The 26426-nt window shown below is 37.0% G+C and overlaps 1 protein-coding gene across 3 annotated transcripts; it reads right to left on the bottom strand.

Moving 5' to 3' along the window:
* Window positions 1–855: 855 nt before the first annotated feature.
* akna (AT-hook transcription factor) lies at window positions 856–25678 on the bottom strand. Of its 3 annotated transcripts, none has more exons than XM_084138298.1 (24): window positions 25340–25678; window positions 20950–21298; window positions 20574–20742; window positions 15933–16803; window positions 15349–15652; window positions 13541–13615; window positions 11797–11953; window positions 10274–10392; window positions 10043–10102; window positions 9841–9959; window positions 9071–9236; window positions 8799–8968; window positions 8483–8650; window positions 7007–7253; window positions 6779–6882; window positions 6145–6437; window positions 5594–5750; window positions 4264–4434; window positions 4032–4159; window positions 3702–3830; window positions 3513–3608; window positions 3326–3415; window positions 3053–3206; window positions 856–2339 (listed from the first exon to the last, which is right to left on the bottom strand). In XM_084138298.1, exons 2-24 carry the CDS (start codon window positions 21133–21135, stop codon window positions 2084–2086), a joined length of 4389 nt encoding a protein of 1462 aa, XP_083994424.1. In that variant the 5' UTR covers window positions 21136–21298; window positions 25340–25678; the 3' UTR covers window positions 856–2083. The 3 variants fall into 3 exon arrangements, with proteins under 3 accessions (XP_083994424.1, XP_083994423.1, XP_083994425.1); XM_084138297.1 differs by lacking the exon at window positions 25340–25678 and adding an exon at window positions 25206–25322; XM_084138299.1 differs by lacking the exon at window positions 25340–25678 and adding an exon at window positions 23989–24034.
* Between the last annotated feature and the right edge of the window lie 748 nt (window positions 25679–26426).

Genomic DNA, 26426 nt, shown 5'->3' with positions numbered 1-26426 from the left:
GTGCTTGATGGTTGCGTCACTGCCAAAGACTACAGAATCATTCTGGAGGACCATGTGCACCGAATGGTTCAAACATTGGACCCTGAAGGGGTCAGCATGATAATGCACCAACACACAGCCACACAGAGTGGTTTGATGAACATGAAAGTAAAGTTGAACATCTCCCATGGCCTGCACAGCCAGCAGATATAAACATTTTTGAGCCACTTTGGGGTATTTTGGAGGAGCAAGTCAGAAAACGTTTTCCTCCACCAGCATCACAGTGATCTGGCCACTGTTCTGGAAGAGGAATGGCTCAAAATCCCTCTGGCCACTGTGAAGGACTTGTATCTGTCATTCCCAAGACAAATTGATGTTGTATTGGCCACAAAAGGAGGCCCTACACCATACTAATAAATTATTGTGGTCTAAAACCCAGTGTTTCAGTTCCATTCTCTAACCCCTGTATATAAAAAGTATATATTATATATACACTCACCTAAAGGATTATTAGGAACACCATACTAATACTGTGTTTGACCCCCTTTCGCCTTCAGAACTGCCTTAATTCTACGTGGCATTGATTCAACAAGGTGCTGAAAGCATTCTTTAGAAATGTTGGCCCATATTGATAGGATAGCATCTTGCAGTTGATGGAGATTTGTGGGATGCACATCCAGGGCACGAAGGCATGGCATGGACCATTTGATTAGCTACCAACCTTGATCACTGGATTCTGAATGCATGATACAATAGGTGACTTTCAACTCAGATTTCTCTCCATACAAACACCTGCAGCACATCAGGAGAAATGGAGGAGGAGTGAAAGGTCCAGTTCGTTACCTAGCTGTAAGGAACAACAGTAGCATGACACGGGTCAAATATAGAATCATTTATAGTAGTAAATAAAAGTACAGCTCTATAAATACAAAAACACATAAAAGAAACATTAAACAAACGTCACTAAAAACAAGCAGCACTAAAAATACATTTTCCCAAGAAAACTATATGTAAAATATTTAGTAACAATCAATATCTCACAACCCAATAAAACAGAAAAACTTACGCACACACCTATTCCATTATTGGTTCCACGAAGTGAAATGCATGTTGGTCTTTTCACACTCATCAAAGCTGCTACAAACACTTGTGGGACTCAAGGTATGCCGAATTATACACACCGAATTAAACTGCTGTTTCTGACAAGTTAAAAACGGTTATCCAGTTTGAAATTTGGAAATTCCAGGTAAACAAATGCAGCACAAAAGTACTGTAATATAAATACAAACACAATCACCCAACAACTTCAAGAACAGCACTGTACCTTTCCCCCCTATTAGAAAAGAAAGATTTAAAAGCCTGTCACTAACAGATATGAAAAACAAACCCGTTTCACATTCATACTGTGAAAGTAACTTTTCTTATTTGTTAAAACAAATATAAATCTACCACACTGTGGATATTTGAAAAGCTTAACAATGACATTATCTGGACTTGCCAGAAAAAAGGTCTAGTACAGTGGACCCAAAAAGCCTTTGGACATTTAAAACACTTAAAAATCCAAATGGTATCTGTAAAACTAATTCTGTAAAATAGTGGATGTGTCCGCAAGTTCTACTAATGTTTGGAAACCACAATGTATCCACGGCTTTATCTTCATTTATAACAGTATATTTATTGTTTTTTCCATTTAAAACCTAACATTTTCACTTCAAAAAACAAAAAAAAGAAACTTTTTAGTTCAAAAAAGCAATATTTCTTGAATTTTTTGCTTTCTAATTCAATGACATACATGCATCTTTATGTGTGGATTGAGTTTCCAAATATTTTTTTTGAGGTCACTGTACAAACCTGTATTGTTTAAGCTACCATAATGCAGCTCTCAATCTCTAAAAGTCACCTGAGACATTTCACATTTTCCAGCATTTTCTGCTGCAGCGTTGTCGTCATTCACACTGCTATGAGAAAAAGTTGTATTATGTAAACTAATAAAAACGAACAAACATCACTTTTTTATGCGAAACAGCTGAGCAGCAGAAATTTATTATTCCTCATTTGAAGTCACTTTGAATAAAAGCGTCAACTGAATGAACAAATGCTGGTGTCAGTAGGTGCAGGATGTGGTGAGGAAGCTACTGCAGTGCAGCCCTGAGGACAGAGAGTGAGCCATGCGATGCGAGACCTCTTTCATGTTTCTAGCCGCTGTGAGGGCGCGGGTCAGAGAGCCGTCCAGAGAGAGCTGCTGATGGTCCAGAGAGAGAGAGCGTCTGCGATGACCTCTGACCCCATCTCTGCTGGGACTTGCTGTGATGTTAAAGGGTTGTGAGTAGGCCTGTGTCGTCACAGGGCTGGAGAAGTAACTGCAAGAAAATGACACAGAGCGGGGGGGTTCAATCAATTTTATATTTTATATTAATTGTATAATATAAATGTTATATAAATATATTATATATTATTACACTGTTCAAAGAATTTCTTTATTTTTAAAGAAATGATTACTTTTATTCAGCAAGATTAAATAGTCATTACATCAAAGAATCCTGAAAAAAATGGCAGCTGATAAATAAATTCCATTTGTAAATATATTACAATAGAAGACAGTACTTTTAAATTATAATAATATTACACACTATTAATGTTTTACCATATTTTTGATCAAATAAATGCCGCCTTGGTGAGCATAAGAAATGTCTTTCAAAAACATTAAATAATCTTACCAACATCAAACTTTTGAACAGTAGTGTAAATCAGCATATATAAATCAAATCATCATAGAGCAACTGGTTGTTCTAATGGAACAAATAAAAAAACAATATAAAAACAATAATAAAAACTTTTTTTTTTCACTACAAATTATATAAACAACACAACAACTTAAGTAAAATCAATTAAAAGGTATAGAATTATTTGGATAATTTTGTGCTTCAAATTTCCACAGTGATCTCAGACAAGTTTTAATCAAGCTTGCAAAACTCATCCATTGACAGGAAGTTGAGATTGTTGAGAGTGTTCTCATACATTTTTCTAGAGTCTGATTCATTGTCCAGGCAGCAGCAGAGGAAAAAGTACTCACAGAGCTGAAGGATAGACGGGCACATATGGGATAACTGGAACACCTTCCTGCAATGTGGAGCGAGGAGCCACTGTCACATTCATGCCTCCTCTGTCCCTCTGTAAAGATCTCATTGGCTCACTCCTTCTGGGGGTGGAAACTGGCACCTGATTGGCTAAATAACCACACATGAGAGTCAACATGATTCTTGGTGATATACAAGTCATATTAGGTGAATATATATCAGCAAAATATTTCACATCTTCATTAGTTTATAGATAATGAGGTGCAAACCTGTTTGAGAGGCTCTTAATGCACCACACAATGGGCATTGGCTACAGGAAGGTTGTGTGAGACGTGGAGAGCTCCTGCTCCTCATTGGGCCTTTAATTAATAGTATAAAGGACAGGAGGATAGTTCATGAAATGTTAGTCTCAGTAAGTTTCAGATCCCATTATCATGATAGAGGGAGGATGCTTACGTGTCGAGGCACCAGTGCGATCTGATATGCAGTGTAGACATGTAGGTTCCGGTCCTCGGCTCGGTTCCATTTCATCGCTATTATCGGATCTGCCTGCTGATGTTCAATTAAAATGACCACAAATTGTTCTTGACTACCATATCAAAACCTGGTCATCTATGTTAAACTACAACAAAGATCTATTCTTACAGGCACTGTCCTCTTTGTGACGTTCAAATCCTCTGGTTTGTCTTCTTCCTCTTGATGTCATAGGGGACATCGGGACATGTCTTAATGTTGATGGTCTTGGCTCAGACTGGATTTCCTCAGAATCAGTTGCTGCAGCAGGGTTAATAAGGAACATGGTGAAAAAGTAATATAATCTCTCTATCAGAACTTAACTGATTCAAACTTGGCATCCAAGTGTTTCGTTATTCAGGGCCGTTGAGAAAATCTCTTTGCGTCCCTATCTTACAACAAAGACATGTGCCATATTTATCCTACACTGATTTGGAAAGACTTGAAAGTAGCTAAACATACTCAGGTCAGTTTCATGTCGATGTCGAGGTAAAGATGCTGATCTCTGCCTCAGGATGGGTCTTGGTGAGTATCCTTTCTCTTTTTCTCCATTCCTCTCTCTCTCTGTCTGCCTTCTCCTCCTCTCTGACCTAATAAGAAAGAAATATGGTCAAATCTTTTTGAAGTTGTAACACATCCGATTATTAACTACAAGTTCAAGGCAACATATATAACATTTTGATAGTCTAATGACCTTAAATGAAACCACTGCGGTGTCGTTGTCTGTGGGTGTGCGGGATTTCTGGTGTTTTCTGTGGCAGAAGGGGGCGCTCTAACAGGACTAGCAGGTTTGGAGAGTCTCAGATTTCCCTCTAGTCTCTCCTTTAGTCGGTTCACTTCTTGCTGTAGAGATTCAAAAGCCTCTCTGAAACATACACAATGCATAAAGGCAGTTTTTGTTTTAGTTTAAAGAGGGAACAAAACATGAAATTAAATTAAAATCAGTCACTATCTGGAGTTCCAATTACAATGTGTCAAATTTATGCTGCTTTGACCTTCTGTCCATCAAAAAACCTTAAAAAAGTAATATGGTTTCCACAAAAATATTAAGCAGCACAACTGTTTTCAACATTGATTATAAGAAGAAATGTTTCTTGAGCAGCAAATCAGCATATTAGAATGATTTCTTGATATGTAATGGAAAAATTCAGCTTTGCATCACAGGAATGAATTACATTTTAAAATATGTTACAACAGAAAAGAGTTAATTTGAATTGTGATAATATTTCACGATATTAATGTTTTTACACTACTTTTGATCTTGGTGAACATAAGAGACTTAATTCAAGCTTCATTCAAAAAAAATATACAGACCGCAAACTTTTAAATGGTAGTGTACATTAAAAGTGTAAAAGACGACAGAGCATGTCAAATATTTCCCTTCATGAACAATTTGAAGTTATAGTAGCAGGCCAAGTGTCCTCTTCAAAAGTCCCAAGTCATGTTGGGTCAGATGATGTCAAGAAGTCATTTTAAGTTTTAGTGTGGACCAGATTTTATACGGACAGTTAAACGTCACAATTAGTCTTAAGGTGTTTAGATGAAACTGTTCATGTTAGCTCTAAAGATATTTTGAATCTGTTAGAGTTCAGATCAACACAGGGTTTAGAAATAACCATTGCAGTGAGAAGCGTTACAGGCACTGCCAGAAGTGGTGGGTGTGTGGATGTGGGTAGGTGAATATTTCAACCATCAAAAACACACAAGGGGTTTTATTAATAGCTAATGGTGATTAATGCTGGTCTCTTGATGTGGAGCAGAATACATACCAGCACTATCTTCAGCTAGTCTATTTGAGAGACAAACTCCAGCTGAATCAAAGAAAGGAAAGAATAAAAATGAAATCTAATTATCCAGATGGAACTCTGGCTGCCATAAAGTAAAAAATGATTTTATAGAGACCACTTAACACCACTGGATTTTTTCCCAGAACACCCTTACAGTAGAGCCCTGGCTCAAAAGAGCAGCCATAAATCTCTGCTTGTTTGTGCTGAAGTGGCCATGTCAGCCTTTAGGAAACTCACTGGTGATTTGTTAGCTGAACGGAACTTTGGTCTTCGAGGTGGTCTTCGTGGTGATAAGGCACATGGAAGGAGGGGCTTCTGTGAGAGCGGAGCTGCAGATTGGCTGGTTGTGGGTATTGGCTATCCTGTGCTTTTTCCTCCCCTGATAAGAAATGGACTGAAAAATGATGCATAAAAGCAGGATGCAGAGAGAGAAAAAGGATGAAAAGAGAAATGCAGGATCAGTATTAATGACGTGTTCAAATATCAGCCTAATAAATGTTTTCATGGTAATGCTGTAAAAATCATATATATATATATATATATGTGGAAATTGACATTAACCTTAATCTATCTTCATAAACACTGTAAAATTATTCACTTAATGCATTTAGTGTAACTATTTATTATGATTTCATAGAGAGAAACATAAGACAACCATATTAATACAAATGGACTCTTAGAAGTGAAAAATATTTATTCTAATATGAATTCTAATTTATTCTAATATTTAAATATTTTGACATGTTTTTTGTATGAAAAGTCAAACCTATTCTAATGTTGACACCCACCATGATCACTCCCATGATCAGATTGGCTGGTCAGACTGCTTGGCCAGGCCGGGATGGCGCTATTAGGCCAATGAAGGGGGGAGATTGATGGACAAAGGCTGGAAGAAGAACACCCTTCCTCCTCTCCTCTCTTCCTAACCGGACCTGTGCATCCTCCAGACATGCTGAGGTGTTGTCCTGGGGTATTCGGAGAGGGTTGTGAGCGAGAGGTGGAGACGGCAAAAGGCTGCCGAGAAGGAGGAGCAGACTCTGGTCTTTCTGTGTTCTTCATGTGCGAGCCAGACGGCGTGGAACTGGAGAAGATAACAGAAAAATATAAAAGCGTATAAAATCACTAGTATTTAAATAATATTTGAGGGGTTTTGCCAGACTTTTTGCCCATTTTATGACCAACTGGGTGGAAATTAAGTCTTGTCACTTAAAAAGTAAAAGCACACCTCTCCTCATGTCTGTAGCACAAATAGTGCAGTATGAGTCCCTAACCCGAGGTATGAGCAAGTTAAAGTGATGCTTGTTTTACTGAGTACCACTAAAGCATTATAGATCACTGGTTTCTTGTCTAATTAAGGGTCACAGAATCAAAGTCGAAGTGCTCTAGACATAGTCTGGTCTACACAGTGAAGGCGCTTCATACCTCACCACTGCCCTCTGTTGTAGAGGACTGTGTACTGCAGGAGTGAGCTGACTGCTCTCAGATCCCATAAAGCCACTGTCTGTCTCTGGAGACATGACCCCATCCTGCAGTGTCAAAAATAAATGCAAAAACTCTATTAAAATAATTATTCATGCACATAAAGAAATAATTAATCCTTTAACTATAATATATAGTGTTGTTCATCACAAATAAAGTACAGTCGCTGACCAGAAGGGGCGCTCTGACAGTCTTGGCCTTCGCTTTCAAGCCCATAGTTTTGGGCTCTATACTCTCTGCCAGGCTGGTTAGGCTACTGCTTTGAGTTTTCCTGCTTCCTGACATTTTCTTCTCACTGCCCTGTTGCCCTGGCAACACCGAGGAGTGGCAAAGAGCCTCTGGGTGAGTTTCCATAGAGTCACACACCTGTGACCTAACAGATGGGCTGGAGCGAGGGACACAATCTGCTGATGGCTGCCTAAAGAATGAGAGAATGGAGAGGTGAATGAGAGAGCAAACAGCCAGGTGTTGATAATAGTGCAGTGCGGACTGAACTGCTGCTACCCTTAATTATCTTTCAAAATCTGATATCAACATAACAGCTGATGTTTAGATCACAAACACATAAGTATTCTTATTACATCTGTGTCAATTACCTTTATTAATATCATTAAATTAGAATAAACTGATAGAATCTCAGGGTTTCTAAAATGGATGGGGCTTATCAGACAAGATGTTCTCTAATTGGTCAGATACGGTAGTTCTAATCCGTGGTACACCTGTCAGTTTTCTCAAATCGGTTAACATGGCCCAAACAGTGATGTCTGGATAATGAAATATAATAATATAACATTCTTTACTGTTTAAAGTTGCTGATCCCATAGATCTTCTAAACACTGCAAAAAATATTTTCTTACTCAATTTTTGTCTCGATTTCAAATATCTAAACATTCTTAAATCAAGATACATTTTCTTGAGAAGCAAAATTGTCATGTTTTTTGAAAACATTATCAAAATTAAGTGAGTTTATACTTAAAATGAGAAAATATCTGCTAGTGAGGTAATAAACGTAATTCAAAGGGAAGTTCATTTTTCTTACACCACTAGAAGATATTTTTCTTGTTTAAAGCATAAAGTCACTGAATTTTAATAAGATATAAAGTGTGGTTTTCTGCAGAGGCAGCTCATAAAAATTTTGGGGTGGAAAAAGCGAGAAGGACGATCTAATTTTAATCAAATTCCCAGTTGTTCATGTAATTTCATGTCTCAGAATGTGAATTTCTTGTTTGTAATTTCACCATTGTAACGGCATAAAATATTACTGAAGTTGGATCCACTGCTGCTTTTCCCAGAGACATAAATTACGTGATATTAGTTTGAACTGCTCCCACTGATAATCTAGCAACTACCTTAATTATGGAGAGTAAAGATATTGAATATTTGATCGCCAACAAATTTACCAAGATTAAAAATGAAGGAAGACCCCGCCACACCGAAGTTGAATATAGGCTATCACCTAATCAAAAAAATTCCCATTTTAAATTTATTTATTTTTTTGTGCCATTTTTCCTTTCAAATTAATGTACCTTGATTTAAGAATGTACCGATATTGTACTGGAAAACAACAATACTGAGTAAGAAAAACATTTCAGTGCATCTGTGAAGCTGATGTATTGAAATATTATGTGAAATAGGCTCAGGACTCACTGCTGAGCAGATTTTGTCATCTCACTCTCATTAATAGTCCTGTGTCGTTGTCTGACCATTACGCTTTTTTTCCCAGAGGGAACACAGTGTCCAAAATCCAGCAAGTCACGGCTCTTTAAAGTCACAGCTTGGTCCAGCATCCCAGGGAGCTCTTTAAAACTCTGATAGCTGGGTAAGAAGAAAATAAGAGATAGTCTGACATTTAAAGCTGTTTATATATATATATATATATGTATATATATGTATGTATGTATGTGTGTGTGTGTGTGTGTGTGTGTGTGTGTGTGTGTGAGAGAGAGGTTCAAAGGTCACTCACCAACCCATGAGGTTACTGAAGTCTTTCTCCACATGCTTGTGTTTATCATAGAGTGGACGAAGAACAAATGGGAGGATCTCTTCTTCCTCTCTGTCTGCATCACTCTCTCCGCTAACTGAACTGACCTCCACACCAACACAAGCCTCAGGATGGACAGCTGACAGTGGGCTCTGAGAAAGAATGGAGGAGAAAATCAGTAATTTTCTGTCCTTCATATCTGTGAGCTCATGAGCTCAGAGGTTAGTGAGGTGTCGAGGTTAAGTTTGAGGCACCTCGGGTAGAGGTTCAGTCTCCAGCAAGGACACAGAGAGCATATCTGAAGGAGGGAGCGGGGTTAAAGTAGACTCAGAAATGGGTTGGTTCTGTCCAGCTTGCTCCAGCCACTCCTTCATCTCATCCAATCGCATCCCTGACCTGAAGATCTGACCTTCTAGGTCCCTGTGTCACACACAAACACACAGTATGCATATTCTGTACATACTACAAACCAGTGTCACAGGAAGTAAACAGGAAGCACAGCTTTGTCAATATTTGCATCGACATCAAACAACAACGACATTTATCTGTGAACAAATAAATTAAAAATTCAATAAAAAATAGGTACATTTTTTAATGTTTTGAAAGAAGTCTCGTATGCTCACCAAGGCTGCATTAATTTGATCAAAAATCAATTAAAAATAGTAATATTGTAAAATATTATTGCACTAAAATTTTGCTTTATATACTTTCAAAAGTAATTTATTCCTGTGATGACAAAGCTGAATTTTCAGCAGCCATTACTCCAGTTTTCAGTGTAACACGATCTGATATGCTGATATTTAAAAAAATATGTTCTAATTTTTGATGATATTCTATGATGAATAGAAAGTTCAAAAGAACAGCAATTATTTTAATTAGAAATATTTTGTAATGTTATAAATTACTTTACTGTCACTTTTAATCAAATTCATGCATCCTTGCTGAATAAAAGTATTAAATTCTTTAAAAAAAAGTCTATAAAAATCTAATGGTAGTGTATACATATATTTAAAACATATGCTACCTGTCTGGGTCAAAGGTGACATGCCCGCCTTGTCGCTGCTGCAGCATCTGATACTGGGCTCGTACATCTAGGTAAGCCCTCTCAAGAGACTCTTGCCCCTGTGCCAGTGTGGAGAGACCCTGTAGAGGATTCAGACTCAGTCAATCTGACTTCATGTCTTTAAAAATTCACTTTCTTTTTTTTAAAACAAGCATCATCATACTTTTATCTGTTCACAGGGCTTGAGTTTCCCATTCTTTAGAAGTGCCTCAAAAGCATCAACCTGAACAAGCAAAAAAAAAGATTTTTTTTTTATATTTAGGATTCAGTGCACTGCTGTTAAAATAACAAGATTCCAGCTGATCTGAATCTTTTTTCTTGAGTCTGACATAATGATGGTCATAGTTACAGACACATTTAAAAGATCTAAATAGATTCTTTTAAAGTTAGTTACCTGTAGCTGAAATCTATGAGTCTGTTTGGTCAGAGTCTCTGTTAGATGGTCTGCTGTGACAGATCCAGAGCTGATGGAGCTCACAGAAGAAGGGCGAGGTACTGTTTTTCTGGAGTTTTCTGCAATGCGAACAAAACAACTTACCAATTTAGAAGAGTCCACATACCCATAGCTCTAGAGAAGAGCATTTTGCTAAATATATGCACTCATATTTATTATAATTTTACGTAACCTGTTAGTGATGTCTTATTTAATGTATGTTTGTTATTACAGTCACCATTAAAATGTTTATATTTCAAAAATGAATTCGAATAGAAACATATAATTGAAAAAAACTATATCATTAAAAAGTTTAAATGAAAACTGCCATAATATGTAAAAGACTGTAAATAAATTTCATGAATTAATGTATTATTAAAGCTGCAGTCTGTAACTTTTTTGGGTTAAAAATTATCCAAATTAAATTTTTGAGCAAGTACATAACCAGCCAGTGTTCAAAACTATCTGCTTGCCGTACGGTAAGCTTGTAATAACGTTTTTAATTCCAGTGGTACTGGTGGATTTCCGCAGGAAATTCAAGCATGTCTTTGCGTCATTACGTCACATCTGTACACATAAAGAAGGAGCCTCGGCTAGTAGGCTATATTGCGTTTGAGGATGTTGGAGGTGGAGACTTATAGCCTTTTCTCAAAGCACTTGATATAATTAAACTTATCAATTTGATGGCGGATCCAGAAAGGTTCAAACGACAATCACCAGTGACAACTGGAGATTCACCCGTTATAAAATGCAAAAGACTTCGGAGTGGCTACAGAAAAAAAAAAAGAGACTGCAACCGGGCCCATGCGAAAACAAGGATAAATATCGGAAGGGCATTAAATGTAGTCACGCAACGCTGATGTTGTTAACATTAACAATTTGAGAACAAAGTATAATTTGCACGGTTTGATGTGATATGATAAGCGATCGTTAGATTTAATCAGCACGATTTACTGCAATGCTTTTTTCCCTTAGCTGGTCAGAACAAAAGTGGATGTTACTTACTTGTTCAGATGACATTTTCCAGTGAAAATTCTTATGTTGGTCATACCTCCAAAAAGTAGAATCTGTGATTCCGAATGACAGTATCCACACCGGCGCGGCGACTGACAGCCGCACATTCTCCTCAAAACATTGGATTCATCCGTACTGTGCCGTGCCGAGGCACAACCCACGTAAAGTTGATAATTCCGCGAATAACTGCAATTGCAGATTTCGAACAGAGATGGCGACAAAGAGGAACAACTATGGACTGCAGCTTTAAATAAACGTTATTTTTGGTTTTGGTTTTTGGCCAAATAATAGCTTTAATTTCGAAAAATAATTTTAGTGCATCACTAGAAAAAAAGAATCACCCCAAAATAAAACTTCTGCTGTTTTCTTAACTATTACAGAAAATGTTACTTCTGTTTGATTGTGGTTAGTGTGTAATTTATGTACACTATACAAGCACACTGTTTCAAAGTGGTGTCAGTGTGGTGTACCGGGGCCATTCTTCTGCTGGGTCAGGTTAGCAGATCCTGCGCTGAACTCTGCCCTCTGTGCTTGAGGAAAACTGAGGGTTATGACCTTTGACCCTTCCTGAATAACACCTGACAGGATAGCTGTACTGGGCTTTGGGGGTTCAGAACAGAGACCAACCTGAAAACAAACAGCACATAAAAAAAACAATCATGAGTTGACAAGTAAAGAGCTACTTTAAACAAAAATGAGAGAGAAATCAGCAAATATATGAGTGAAAATCTACTTTGACAACAATCCAAGACTATGATCCCATTTCTATACATAATGCTTTATAATGAGTCCTGTGTAAACGCATTCATGTCCCCTATGTGCTGTACTATAAAATCTCTCTAAATCCATATTTACATGGTATACTGTACCTTTAAGAGAAAAAAGTTACATGTGGAGAAACTGTGTTGCTGCTGAGACCATCAGAGAAATACAGCCCTGACTTGCCAGCACACATGACAGACCCCTCAGATTTACTGCAGATACACAGTATATATGTATATAAAATATTTAACTTTCTTTTAAATAAACTCTTCATTTTCTGTCTGAATTTGGAAAGGCCATTTCTTAATGATGCCATTTCTAGAGTTTTATTATTTATCACTCACCCCTAATTCTACATCTAAGAAACCACAACTAAGTCAATAAGGGTTATCATTGAAGTGAATGAAACCTGTCTTTCTCAAGCTGTTGTTTCTGTTAAAGCAGAAGCAGATGGCCAGGTCACGTGAGGGAAGAACTTAATGAGCATTAGAGCAAATGCAGCAGAAGATGCAAAAGCGCACAGAGAAATGGCCTACAATTATTGGCCTAAATAATAACCAACATTGCTCTGTAAAAGGTTACGGTACTGCTGAAATGAGTTCAGATGAGGTTGTGACATGTAACACTGACCTCTTATGTAACAGCGAAGGTATGTGACATCACATCCTGTTTTAATTCTGGCTCAGGACCAGATTTGTTTCAGGTCACTTTGTCACTTGTTTAGGTGACAGTGTTCTGTGTTTATTAACCGTTTTCTTATCAGACACATAAAATAGAGCTCATGTCATGAGAACGATAATAATGATAATGCTGTTTAGGTTGTAAATTGATTTAAATATTTCATCATAATAAATTCCACATTTTTTTTGTAGATAACGTGTTGCACTCGAATGCTTTTAAAGGAAATAATAAACTACTAAGATGTGTAATTACTGTATTTGTGCAAGAATTTGTGCATTTATTGCGCAAAACAATGAAGTTAATAGTATTTTCAGTTGCATACATTTACCAGTATAATATCAAGTATGCAGATAATTGAACAATTTGTGCAAATAATGTTTTTGTATATACACTGCTTATTGCCTTGGTTTGTTTGTTTGCTAGTTTGCTTTTCTCTGAAAGTGTTTGTCCTCTGAGGTAAACCTTCTTGGCAGCCCTTTTTATTTGAGGGAAAACATCACAATCAGAGAGAGCCCTCAGTTTGAAAATGAGCCTGTGCTTCTGTATGGCAGTACTGCTAAACAGAGGGCTGTGATTATGGCCGTCACAAAAGAGATTCTGAATATATATTGTGTTGACTCAGCCTGAGGAGTCTAAAAATAGCTCTCGTCAACATCAGAGCAGACGGAGACAGCCCTGCTGATATGAGGGAGAGCATGGCACTGAATTCACGTCAGCCTTCAAATGAAGGGAAAAAAGCACATAACCATAAATACAGTCTGTGAAGCCAACCTTTGCTTTAAGGCGAAGTCGATCGATAGTATTTTCAGCTTCTGCATACTTGGTAAGCAGCCTGTTATAGTCCTCCTGTAAGAATAAGCGAGGTGAAAAAATAAGAGACTTAATGCTTCATCTTTCAATTTAGCCTAAATGAAAATAAATCAGTATAATTTCAAGTGTGTCAGTATGTTCAGAATGCTATGCTACCCAATTTTTTTGAAAAATAGTATGTAGTATGTATACTACAGCTATAACCTACTACTTTTGTCAAAACAAAAGGGAAAATGTTTCCCACAATGTAATTTACTTATACTTCCCAATTTAATGTGAACAATAAACTATATGAATATCAACCAGGATTTTAACATATCAGACTACTAACAGTTAAGATACTTTTACATAAACAAATGCAAGAAATGTATTTCCAAGATGATCAAACATAAATATAGTGAGACCATATGACAGCAAAGTAGCATTTTATAGCTTAAAATGTTTATTGTGGTATTCAGTTTCATATAAATACACAGAATACACTACCGTTCAAAAGCTAAGGTTCAGTACATGTTATTTAGTTGATTTAGTTAAAAATAATAATAAAAAATAATAATAATTGTATATATATATATATATATATATATATATATATATATATATATAAACAAAAATTGTAATAATATTTCACAATATTACATTTTACTGTATTTTTAAACAAATAAATGCAGCCTTGGTGAGCATGAGACTTTAAAAACATTTAAATGGGTCATGACATGGATTTTTTTATTATGTTAATATGTTCCTTGAGGTTCACTTATAATGTTAAAGTTTTTTGCACTACAAAAACAAATGCATGAGGAAAAACAATTGTTTTCAAGCCTCGTCCTCTGTCTGAAATGATCTGTTTTTAAAGGGCGGCTCCTGTAAGGCTTGTCAGTAAACGGCCACTGTTATGATTTGCCAGCGTCATTGCATAGGAAACAGTATCAATGCCCACTCGCTATTGCACGTGAGTAAGTGTTTTGAAAACATAAATCCATATAAAACCATAATTTACAGACAAAGCATTATGAAATCATTTACTTACGGGTTGTGATGCAGCTGCTGTCAGATCCAATACAGCTGGCTGCTTAATCTTTCAACAAACGTTTCTTTGCAAACTCTCCATTACACTGTGCCTCGCTTACAAAATGAAATGCCCTGAACAAACATATAATCCTCCGACGTGATCCGGGATGCCATTAAAATAAAACATCCACTTGTTCCTGATACTGGTACCCTTCTAAAGTCGGTCCAGAGACGCAAGCAAGCTGTTTAAACTGGACGCGTCATAGTGAACATTCTTCCACTCTTCAATTTGTCCTGTTGTCGACAGACTCAAGAGCATGGAGTATGTCAGAAACTGAACGAGCATCTGTATAGTGTATCCAGTGTAGACAGCGTCAATGATTATAATGGGTTCTATTTGCTTTTGACGCGATGCTCACATCCAGTGCAAGCAAGCAAATGTCAGCTGTTAAGAAACTGAATGCCAGTGGGCAGGGCCTATGGTGAGATGATAAGAGGTGGACAGTAACAAAATACATTTACTTTTTGAGTATCTGTACTTTACTTATTATTAGAGTATTATTTTTTCTGGAAACTTGTTTTAATATGTTTTAATGGTACAAAGACCTCTTATATGTCAAAAGGAAAATTTGATTTCTCATGTCATGTCTCATAAAAACTCTTACTAATCCCAAACTTTTGAACAGTACTGTATACTATGCAGTAAATAGTATACTAGAATTTCATTGTAAACAGTGTGTTCACTCCTCTTTACGTACCTGCAGCTGCCGCACCAGTGTGCTGGCCTGCTGGGGGCAGCGGAACTCCTCTGGTACTGTACTGTGCAGGCGCTTGAGCGTGCCACTGGTGGAGGGACTTCCTGGAGACCCATCAGAGCTGCTCAACAGGACCTCTCTCACAATCTCAGCAGGGGATTTGAACACTACAGGAAGTTCTGGGTGTGAAGTTCTATCATGAGGGGGTCTACTGCTTTTAGGAGGTTTGTATCCACTGTTTTTCGGGAAACGAACCCTCGGCTTCACTTTGGAGAAATCAGGTAAGGGGTGACTCAGCTGTCCTTTCCTAAGAATACATACACAGCAATAATTGATACAATTCTAGAAAAAAATTATACTTTACAACAATACAACAAATTCCTTTTTTAAAGTTTATTTTAAATAAATGCACATTTATTTTTATTGACTATTTTATTTTCATATTTTTTTTATATTATTTGCAGAGAAACTTATATTATATACATTTATTATACATTTATTTTATTTATGGGCCAACAAATCATGGGTCAAATTATTGGGTCAAAATGTTTTCATATAAATTTGTGTTTGTCCATTTTTCTTCTGACCTGATGTCATCTGGATCAGTGTGAGAGGTTTTGGAGGTTCTGTGGTTCTTCATTGCTGAAGATCGGTGAGGTGTAGGAGGTGGCGTGTGCTCTGAGGGGGAGACGCTTGCTTTAGAAATGCACTGTGCTGGAATGGAAACCTGATCGTCACAGGAAGCAGGGTTTGTTTTTCTGGGAAAGGCCGTTGGAGGCTGCAGGTTGTGGTTAGGACTGTGTAACCTTCTTTCTAATTTTTCTCCACTTGTACTATCTTGCATTTTTCCCTGTCTGATTTTCATCACAGGGCTTCTTGGTGAAGCTTGAGGTGTGATCTTGTGTTTAATCTCCTCCCCCTTTGATCTAACAGTGTGGTATGTTTTAGGAGTGGGACTCTGGTAAGTGCTAAGAGATGACTCTGCCCTTATGTCTAGCTCTGGAAATGTCTCCGCTTCAATATCACAGTTATTCATCATTTCCTCTGAGGACAAATGGGGAAAACTGATGGGATCAGAAGCGTTTCTAAAGGAACGATGTGAGACTTGGAGAAATTGCTCATCGGTTTCCTTGAGTTCCTCACAATCCCTTTGCTCAGATCGCTCTGGGACTCCTGAAATTGGAATGTTTTGGTGGATCTCAGTCATTTCGTGACTGAAATCAAGGCTCTTCACCATTCCAAACATAGATACCATCTCTTCTGTGACAGGAAATGTTTGGTCCATGAATCTCTGAGTATCTTCACATGTGTCCTCATCCGTCATGTCTAACGCTGTCTCTCTCTCTTGGAAAGTGTTTAATTTGTGCCTTTGGATTGTTGGGCTTCCTGTACCATCCTCATCATCAGTCCAATCTTCCAACAAATCACTCTGGTCTTCATCTGCTCTGTGTTCTTCCTCTAAAAAAAGACAGAATGTGAATGAAGACCATATTACCATTTTTAATATACTTAATAAACATTACATTACATTATACTTAAAGTACATTACTAATAAAAAGTTTGGAGTCTGCAAGATTTTTTAATATGTTTTTGAAAGAAGTCTCTTATGATCACCAAGGCAATACAATAAAAACACTATTGTGAAATATTATTACATTACTGGAGTAATGACTGCTGAAAATGCAGCGTTGGCATCAGTATCACATGATCCTTCAGAAATCATTCTAATATGCTGATTTGGTTCTCAAGAAACATTTCTTAGTGTCACTGTTGGAAACAGTTGCTGCTTAATATTTCTATGAAAACTGTGATACATTTATTTTCAGGATTATTTGATGAATAGATAAGTGTACATGAACTAATTATCCCTCTTCACAAAATAAAAATCATTTCACTACACCTCCTGAAAAAGAGCAATCTGGATAAGACCATATTAAGCAACTATAGACCGATCTCAAATCTTCCTTTCATAGGCAAGATCATTGAAAAAGTTATCTTCAATTAGCTGAACAAATTCTTATGCTCGAATGGATCCTTTGACAATTTTCAATCTGGTTTCCGACCGCACCACAGCACAGAGACAGCGCTCATAAAGATAATAAACGATATTCGCTTAAATACTGATACAGGCAAATTATCAGTGCTGGTACTACTCGACCTCAGTGCTGCATTTGACACTGTCGATCATAACATACTTCTTGACAGGCTGGAAAACTGGGTGGGGCTTTCTGGGATAGTCCTAAAATGGTTCAGGTCATACTTAGATGGGAGAGGTTATTATGTGAGTACAGGAGACCATAAGTCTGAGTGGACATCCATGACATGCGGAGTCCCTCAAGGCTCGATTCTTGCGCCACTCCTGTTCAACCTGTATATGCTCCCAATGAGCCAAATAATGAGAAAGAACCAAATTGCTTACCACTAGAGCCCGACCGATAAAGGATTTTTAAGGCCGATACCGATACAAATATTTGGTGATTTAAAAATCCGATATTCCGATATATCGGCCGATATATATATTTTTTTTAAATCCAGAAACGTGTAACAAAATATGAACAGATTTTCCCTAACATTAGTTATTCGTAGTTATTTAAGAGTCCTCAGCCTTACTAAAATAATATAATGCAGTTTTAAAAAAAATATATATTTTTTTTAATTAACTTTATTGTCACAACAGAACAGAATATATTAAAGTTCTGATAAATATAATGTATATTAAAAATACAAACTTAAGATATGAAACTAAAAGTCCTTTGAACAAAAAAAATCAACTATTATTATTAATATTGATAGTAATAATTTAAAAAAAAATCAATGATGATGATATTATTATTATTATCATCATCATTTGTATTATTATTAAACAAGACAAAGGTCACTCCTAATTCTATCCATCTATTCCATCACGCTACAAAAAAAACATTTTCAATCATCATTTGCTGCCTGCCTTCTAAAATCTACTACTTAGTGATGCACTAAATACATTATGTGAGGTAATTAACACATGGTTACCGAGTCGATCGTTCCCTGGGATGTGTTTTCATTAAAATTGAATGTAAAGAGTTATCTCTAAAAACAGATTAACGTTATCTTATAACGCTAGTATATGGGGCACAGAGTAAGTAAAAGTAAATCGCTAGTTAATACCACTATCAAGGCTCAAAATAGCCTCACACTAACACGGTAGCATAATGAGGGTCCCTACATGCAAACCGAAGAATTGAGAACTTTGTAAGTGTACAGACAGTTTAATAAGAAGATACTTTATAAAGACAGTACATTACGCGTTAACAGGCATCATCTAGGAAAACAGTCTCGACTAGTCGAGTCACGAACGCCGTGCTACGTTAGATTTCACAAACGTAATTCCTATCGACCAGCTCACTTAGCACGGCGTTCGTGACTCGATTAGTCGAGACTGTTTTCCAAGATGACGAATGGCTGTAACCGCGTAATGTTCTGTCTTTATAAAGTATCTTCTTATTAAACTGTCTGTACACTTACAAAGTTCTCAATGCTTCGGTTTGCATGAAGGGACCCTCATTATGCTACCGTGTTAGTGTGAGGCTATTTTGAGCCTTGTTAGTGGTATTAACTAGCGATTTACTTTTACTCTGTGCCCCATATAATAGCGTTATAAGATCATCTGTTTTTAGAGATAGCTAAAACTCTTTACATTCGATTTTCATGAAAACGCATCCCAGGGAACGATCGACTCGGTAATAATGTGTTAATTACCCCTACAGTAACGCACACTTGGATTTCACACACGTGTAAAAGAAAAGCTAACTTTTATGCACAGGCTAGCTGCTATGTTTAATACTTTTTCTCTATGTCTAAATGTTCACTCCTCGCGTGCCTAACTTACGTTTTACAATGCAGGGATTGGAACTACAGATATGCTAGTTATAAATACAGTAATCATTACTTTATTTAGGCAGAATAAGTTAGTTGTGATTTCCAAGCTCATTGATGTTAGCAGTCTTCTTTGTAGAGTGCGCTCTGGTGGACAAACTATGCAGCGCCAACACTCATAACATGGTTGCAGGGTGTTTCATCCGCTTTTATTTTATTTTTTAAATATTCATTTATCGGCCGTTATAAATGCCGATACCGATAGTTTGGAAAATGCCTAATATCGGCCGATAATATCGGCCCACCGATATATCGGTCGGGCTCTACTTACCACAGCTATGCAGACGACACACAGATTTACTTAGCCCTATCGCCTAACGATTACAGCCCCATTGACTCCCTGTGCCAATGCATTGATGAAGTCAACAGTTGGATGTGTCAAAACTTTCTTCAGCTAAACAAAGACAAAACTGAAGTCATTGCGTTTGGAAACAAAGATGAAGTTCTCAAGGTGAACGCATACCTTCACTCTAGGGGTCAAACAACTAAACATCAAGTCAGGAATCTTGGTGTAACACTAGAGTCAGACCTTAGTTTCAGTATTCAGTATCATCTGAAAAATATTGCAAGAATTAGATGCTTTGTTTCCAGACAAGACTTAGAGAAACTTGTGCATGCTTTCATCACCAGCAGGGTGGATTATTGTAATGGACTCCTCACTGGACAAGACAGTTGCAGCTCATACAGAACGCTGCCGCCAGGATTCTGAGCAGAACCAGAAAATATGAACATATCACACCAGTCCTCAGGTCTTTACACTGGCTCCCAGTTAAATTTAGGATTGATTTTAAAGTATTATTACTGGTATACAAATCATTCAATGGCCTAGGACCTCAATATATTGCAGATATGCTCACTGAATATAAACCCAACAGATCACTCAAATCATTAGGATCATATCAGCTAGAAATACCAAGGGTTCACTCTAAGCATGGCGAGTCTGCTTTTAGCTATTATGCCAGCCGCAGCTGGAACCAGCTTCCAGAGGAGATCAGACGTGCTCCTACTGTAGTCACATTCAAATCCAGACTCAAAACACTTCTGTTTAGCTATGCATTTACTGAATGAGCACTGTGCCGCTGTTCGTCCGACTGTTTGTACTGTACTGTATTTTATTTCTATTTTTCTAAACCGTTTTTAATTATTCTTATTTCTTTTTATTATTTTAATTTCTTCTATGTAAAGCACTTTGAATTGCCATTGTGTATGAAATGTGCTATATAAATAAACTTGCCTTGCCTTGCCTTACACAATTACTATAGTTTTATGCTATTAAACTCAGCTGCGGTTGTTTAAATGAACTGAGTCCTTACCGAGGAATACAGAGCGGCAGTCGTCTCCAGTGGCCTGAGAGAGCGGCTCAGAGTCCAGCAGCTCACTCAGGTGATAGCTTATCGCCTCTAGTGCAGGTGGAGGCCCATACTCCGGCTCGGGGGTCTTCACGTCCCACAACAGGTCCTCCGCAATCTCCTCCTCTCCTACCTGATTCAGAGAATCATGATATGCTTATTAAAGAGTTTCAAGAAAGAAGGCATAAAATGGATAAGAAATGTTTCTAATTAAATGCATTTGTCCACTGACAAGCGTTTTTAAGAGTAATGAGACACTTCTGATGAAGAGTCCTGGTAGGCCTGCTCTAAATGACCAATAAATGGGCAGATATCAGTCACACATCTCTGATGTCCTCACCTCCTGCTGCCCTTGACTCTCTGCCAGACCGATGATGCCGTTCTCATCCATCTGGCTTTGGAAGTCCTCATCCAGTTCTTCATCCCAGCTAAAGTCCAACCCCTCTGGGCTCGAGGGAGAGGGGTATGCTGGAGCTGGTGTCCACACCAGAACTCCTGCAGTGGTACGACCACTGCTCCGCTCCATTACCTTGCTCTTTATCTCTCTCTTTTATGCCACCTTGAGCTCCTGTACCACCCGAACTTCCTCCACACTGACACTGAGGTCTTCTCTCATGGTTGACCAATTACGAATGTTTTTATGGGCAGGTGTAATGTCCACTTATAGGTCATCAAGGTGATTAAACAAACTGAAAAAAACACAAAAATAGCATTTTTTGTTTTTTAAATTGTATTTATTTCCATTGAATGATTGATGAGTTACTTTTCATGATTTTCTGAGACATAAAACAAGGGATTAAAGGAATTGTTCGCCCGAAAATGCAAATTGTCATAATTTACTCACCCTTAAGTTGTTCTAAAGCTGTATGAATTTGTTTGTTCCGTAGAATACAAAAGAAGATATTTTGAAGAATGTTGGTAACCAAACAGTTGCTGGTCTCCATTGACTTGGAGATTGACAATAGGAACCAGAAAATATCTTTTTTGTGTGTTTGACAGAAACTCATACAGGTTTAGAACAACTTGCGTGTAAGTAAATAATGACAACTTTCATTTTTGGGTGAACTATCCCTTTAAGAAAAAAAAAACACAAACTAATTTAATTAACAAAGATAAATAACTGAAATCCATTCAAGCTGGAGGAGAAAGAGGTGACTAAAGAGAACCCTTAAGCATTTGTATAACTCCTTACAATAGTCTAATTAATTCTGTCATTCATGTACTGTAGCTAAGTGCTAATTGAGCATGATGAAAGGCTACGCAAAGTCTGTAAACAGCTGCTCTCAAGTGGAACCACAAAACATCTGAATAAATAATGTAGCTCTTCACCTGCCTTACAAGCCCTGACACAGAGCAACCAAACATACTGTACATATACACACATATATATATATATATATATATATATATAAACAGATATTGAAATGTCTATTTTTTATGCTCAAATACTTAAAAAAATCCAAAAAAATACTTATCTAAAAAAATCCCAAAATAGTATTCCATCTGAAGTTGCATGTAAATGCCTTTATAACTGCCCTATCAGCTTATTTAATATGTGTACAGTACATACATTTTGACATCAAGGCAGAAAAAAAAAAGTTACTTCATTTTTTAAGTGCTTAGTTACTTATAACTTATTACTTAAGTTTATAACTTATTACTTGAGTTTATTACATTACTTAGTTACTTTTTATGGAAAGTAATGTTATGTTACTTTTGCTTTGCCTTTTCTCATCTGGGCCGGGGTTGGTATATTGTTTATCAATAAAATTTAAAAAAAAGTCCTAAATTTGGCAAATGTTAAGACCAAAAGTGAAATGAATAAGCCTCAGGCTGAAGGAAATGTAAATTCACACCTGTACAGTAGAGGGCGCAGCTCAAACAAACCTGTGAGCTGTGCTGCCATTCTGCATTGCAGAAGAATAGGACGCAGGAAAAGAAAGTTCAAAGCAAAGGGAGATATTTTCTTTTAAAGAAATCGCTTTTTAACGACTACAACAAACGGCTGGTAGGGACTACACAACATTCCTCCCGGGTTAGTGACATCATGAACCCTAAAATTTACATAAACCCCGCATCCGGAACACGATCTATAGATTATCAAGAGAGAATATGCTAATCAATGACTAGAAGATAATTACACATAAGCTACATAAATTCACCAACTCCATCTTTCTGACTCCGGTTTGAACATAAAAGGCTAAAAGTTTTTGACATTTTCAGTGCATGTCTGTGTGAGGTAAAAGGACACAAGCTGTTGTAGCTCCGCCCCCTGTGCTGGGAGCAGCAGCTCATTTGCATTTAAAGGGACAGGCGCAAAAATGTTGTGTTTTTGCTCACCCTCAAAAAGTGACGACTTTAACATGCTATATAAAAATATCTGTGGGGTATTTTGAGCTAAAACTTCACATACACACTCTGGGGACATCAAAGACTTATTTTACATCTTGTGAAAGGGCATTATACCACCCCTTTAACATATTTAATTATTACAGGTTCTAAGTTATAATATTCTAAGTTTGCAATTCACTGTTCACTTCAATTTGAGGAATACTGAATACTAAATACCGGTACTGTTTTTGTGCAAGTGATATAATCAAATGCATGCTCACATTTAGTCTAGAACTACAAAACCATCATGTTCATGCAGCAACACCTTTTTCAAAATGATACTAATAAGAAATGTTTCATGATTGGAAGCAAATCAGTGCCGAAGTAGTAAAATCCAAAAAAAGAAAACATTTGTGTTTGACCTGAAGGCCATTTTGCAATATTCAAAATGTAAGCTTCACTTTCGTTTTATTGATGCATATTATTGCAGTAAAACAATAAGCAAACAACAGTCTGGGATGTGAATGGTGTGAGGTGTTCTTCAATCTCAAAAACAACCCTCAACCTTCACAGGGCCCTTGGTTGCCATGGTGACCACACAACAACAATCTCTGCCATGCGCTGCCGGCCACAGGCATCATTCTAAGAACAGCCAATCAGCATTCAGAACACTGCTTCATGGCAAAGATGAATAGCTGGGGAAGAACTTTCCTTCTGATCTATAAGAAAAGCTGCTTTTAAAAGAAAAGCACTATTTAATTTTTCTAGACTAAATTTGGTTTACAATCCTTTAAATTGTGACGCTGCCACATTCAGAGCATAGTTGCGAACACTTGTCATTTTAAAAATCAAAACAAGGGCATTAGGTCTAAAATACAGACTAATCATAATCTGAGAAATGGCAGTGACCCTAACAAGATGCATTCATGCAGTTTCTTCATAAACTACAAGTACGGATGACATGTCGTCATGTCCTGTGTAGCGGACCTATTTGTGTGGGTGAAACTTTTGTTTGTAGCAAGCAACTATTCCATAAAGACTCACAAACCGTAGCAGTCTGTCAGCAGCATCCTCTGCCAGCATGCACACAAACGTACTCGCCGAGGGAGTCTGCTAATCTCCTGAGTGCAGTGCATTCTGCAGCATACGTTAATTAACCGCTTGTCTAGATCTCTACCATCCATTCAGAGAGCCTGTGGTGAGCTCAGCCGAAAGCAACACGTATCCTATATATAGATCATGCACTGTTACTGCACTTAATAGGCATAACAGTGGCCACACACACACAGCGCTGAACAGGATTAATAAAACGAACAGTGAGCCGTAAAGCTCCTTATGGGCCAAGAAGATCCACAGTGTCTGAGGAAGAATATTTGTGTTGTGATCAAACAGGCCACAAGATTGACTGTAATGTCAGTGCAATGAAATGAATGTGTCACTTTCAAACCACGAGCATCTCTTTCGGGTTGACTTGGAAGGATTGGGATAATTTGACCATTATTTGAAAAAGGTTGTGTTAGAAGACATTTTTAGCACAGAAACACCTGACCACAGCCTAGAAAGTTTTATATTACATTTTTTACACATCAGATCTGTTTATTCTAGTTCAAATGGTTGCTTTTTGAATATAATATATTAATATTATATAATAAATTAAATATAAATATAATATTAGGCTACATTAAATGTTAATACTTCAATAATAATCATATCAGCATATATCACATCACATAATAAATGTTGAATTCATTGTATTATAACACATAATAAAAGGCTACATTGAATGCTAATAAATTAATTAAAAATAATCATAAATGTTGTTTATAATAGTTTTATATAAGGTATATCATGTCACACAGTAGAACTATTGTCACTACTTCATGTCATGTCATGTTAACTACCATTTACTGTTTCATAACTTGTTTTTACTTAATTATCCAGCTTTATTTTGTATATTAGTTACGACAAAATGTTAGCATATCCAATTTATATTGCATAATTCTGTCAGTCTAGTAGGCAAAATGAATAAAAATATCCAGCTTCTATGATATTATGATATTATCCAGCTTCTATAATATATATATATATATTAAATTTTTAGAACTTGACTAACGAGCAGAAGGTGGTTTAACCTGTTGATCAAGAGCAAAAGGCCTTTGGAAAGTTGCGAATTCTCTAAATACAAGCACTGTTCTGAAATCTGTTATTGTGGACTTTAATTAACAAGCAAAGCTCCACTGGCTGTAGTATTGTAGGATTCCTTACCTTGGACATCTAAAAACATCCCTCTTCATGTGAATACATAAACTTCAGACTGTTTCCATGAGAGCAGCACACAAACTAGCACCACCAGCCCGTCCCTCCATCACTAAGCGACGGGGCAAACATGGACTTCTCACCTGCTTCTTGACAAATGTAACTCAAGCTTCCAGGTCCCCTTTTACTTTTGTTTTTGGTTCAGCTCTTCAGCTCGAGCGGGTCTCGCGTGTTGTTGCTCGCGCGAGCCAAAATCTCTATTACTCACTCCACGCGACTAGTTTTATTTCACTTCATACCTAAGAGTTCAAGTACAAAGCGAAAAGTGTATGGTTTTTGTATTCTGGAGTGGAAAACTTTATATTTACTTTCAGATAAACCCCAGCAAGCTACAACAAAGACGCAGGATTAATTAATTATACAGTTAAGAAGAGCGAGGCGTTGATTTGAGGGCGGGGCTTCGTTGTCAAAATCAAAAGAACGCTGGTTTGGACGTTTTGATTGGCTCAACAGGGAAGAGGGCGGGGTTAAAAAAGACCCAGACGTCGATTCATATGGTCCACATAACATTAACAGCATCCTTCTCTTTAACTTTACCCAGAGCCGTTAAACAACTTAATGCTGCTGAAACTACGAGATAGTGTCTCTCTTTGGGATGTCATCATGTAACCGAATACTGACAGAGCAACAAGCTTATTTTTATAGTCATAACTCACTCATAAGTCAACGCACTGCAAAACGGTTGTTGTGATACCATTATCAGCCACATGATGGAGCCATATAACGGCTTTTTAAACTATGTAGAGCTGTAGCTGTCTTTAGTGGAAGAGCCATTCCACCGAATGGGTGACATTTCTGTCTCCAAGACATTATATTTAATTTTGAAGAGTCACAACAAGCAAATGTCACCCATTCGGTGGAAACACCCGGAAATATTCTCACATATTCTAAATATCATGATTACAGTATTCTTGGAGCACCAGTAAATACCATTGTGAAAGAATATGGTAAACATAGATGGTAGATATATAGCCTACATCAAAGTACTAGTATTATTATTATCAGTAAACAAACATGAACGTTTTTATTCATATGGAAATAATAGTGTTTTTATTTATTGATACATTCTTAACAATCTCATTCTGATATTTTACTTTTTAGTTATTTCAATTGATTTTAAACACAAACAAATAGAGTCCTATATGCAAAATGAAGCCTGCAATCAATTAT

Source organism: Abramis brama (genome assembly GCF_963993115.1).
Source record: "Abramis brama genome assembly, chromosome: 15".
In the NCBI taxonomy this organism is placed as follows: Eukaryota; Metazoa; Chordata; class Actinopteri; order Cypriniformes; family Leuciscidae; genus Abramis; species Abramis brama.
Note: the sequence above shows the minus strand (reverse complement) of the source record. Positions and strands in the feature narration are given on the sequence as shown.

Coding starts and splice junctions, on each gene's coding strand:
- akna (XM_084138298.1), bottom strand. CDS start 21,135: ATGGAGCGGAGCAGTGGTCGTACCACTGCAGGAGTTCTGGTGTGGACA. Junction 8,969..9,070: donor AGACTGAACCTCTACCCGAG/GTGCCTCAAACT, acceptor ATTCTTTCTCAG/AGCCCACTGTCAGCTGTCCA. Junction 2,340..3,052: donor CCCGTCTATCCTTCAGCTCT/GTGAGTACTTTT, acceptor ATTTTCTTGCAG/TTACTTCTCCAGCCCTGTGA.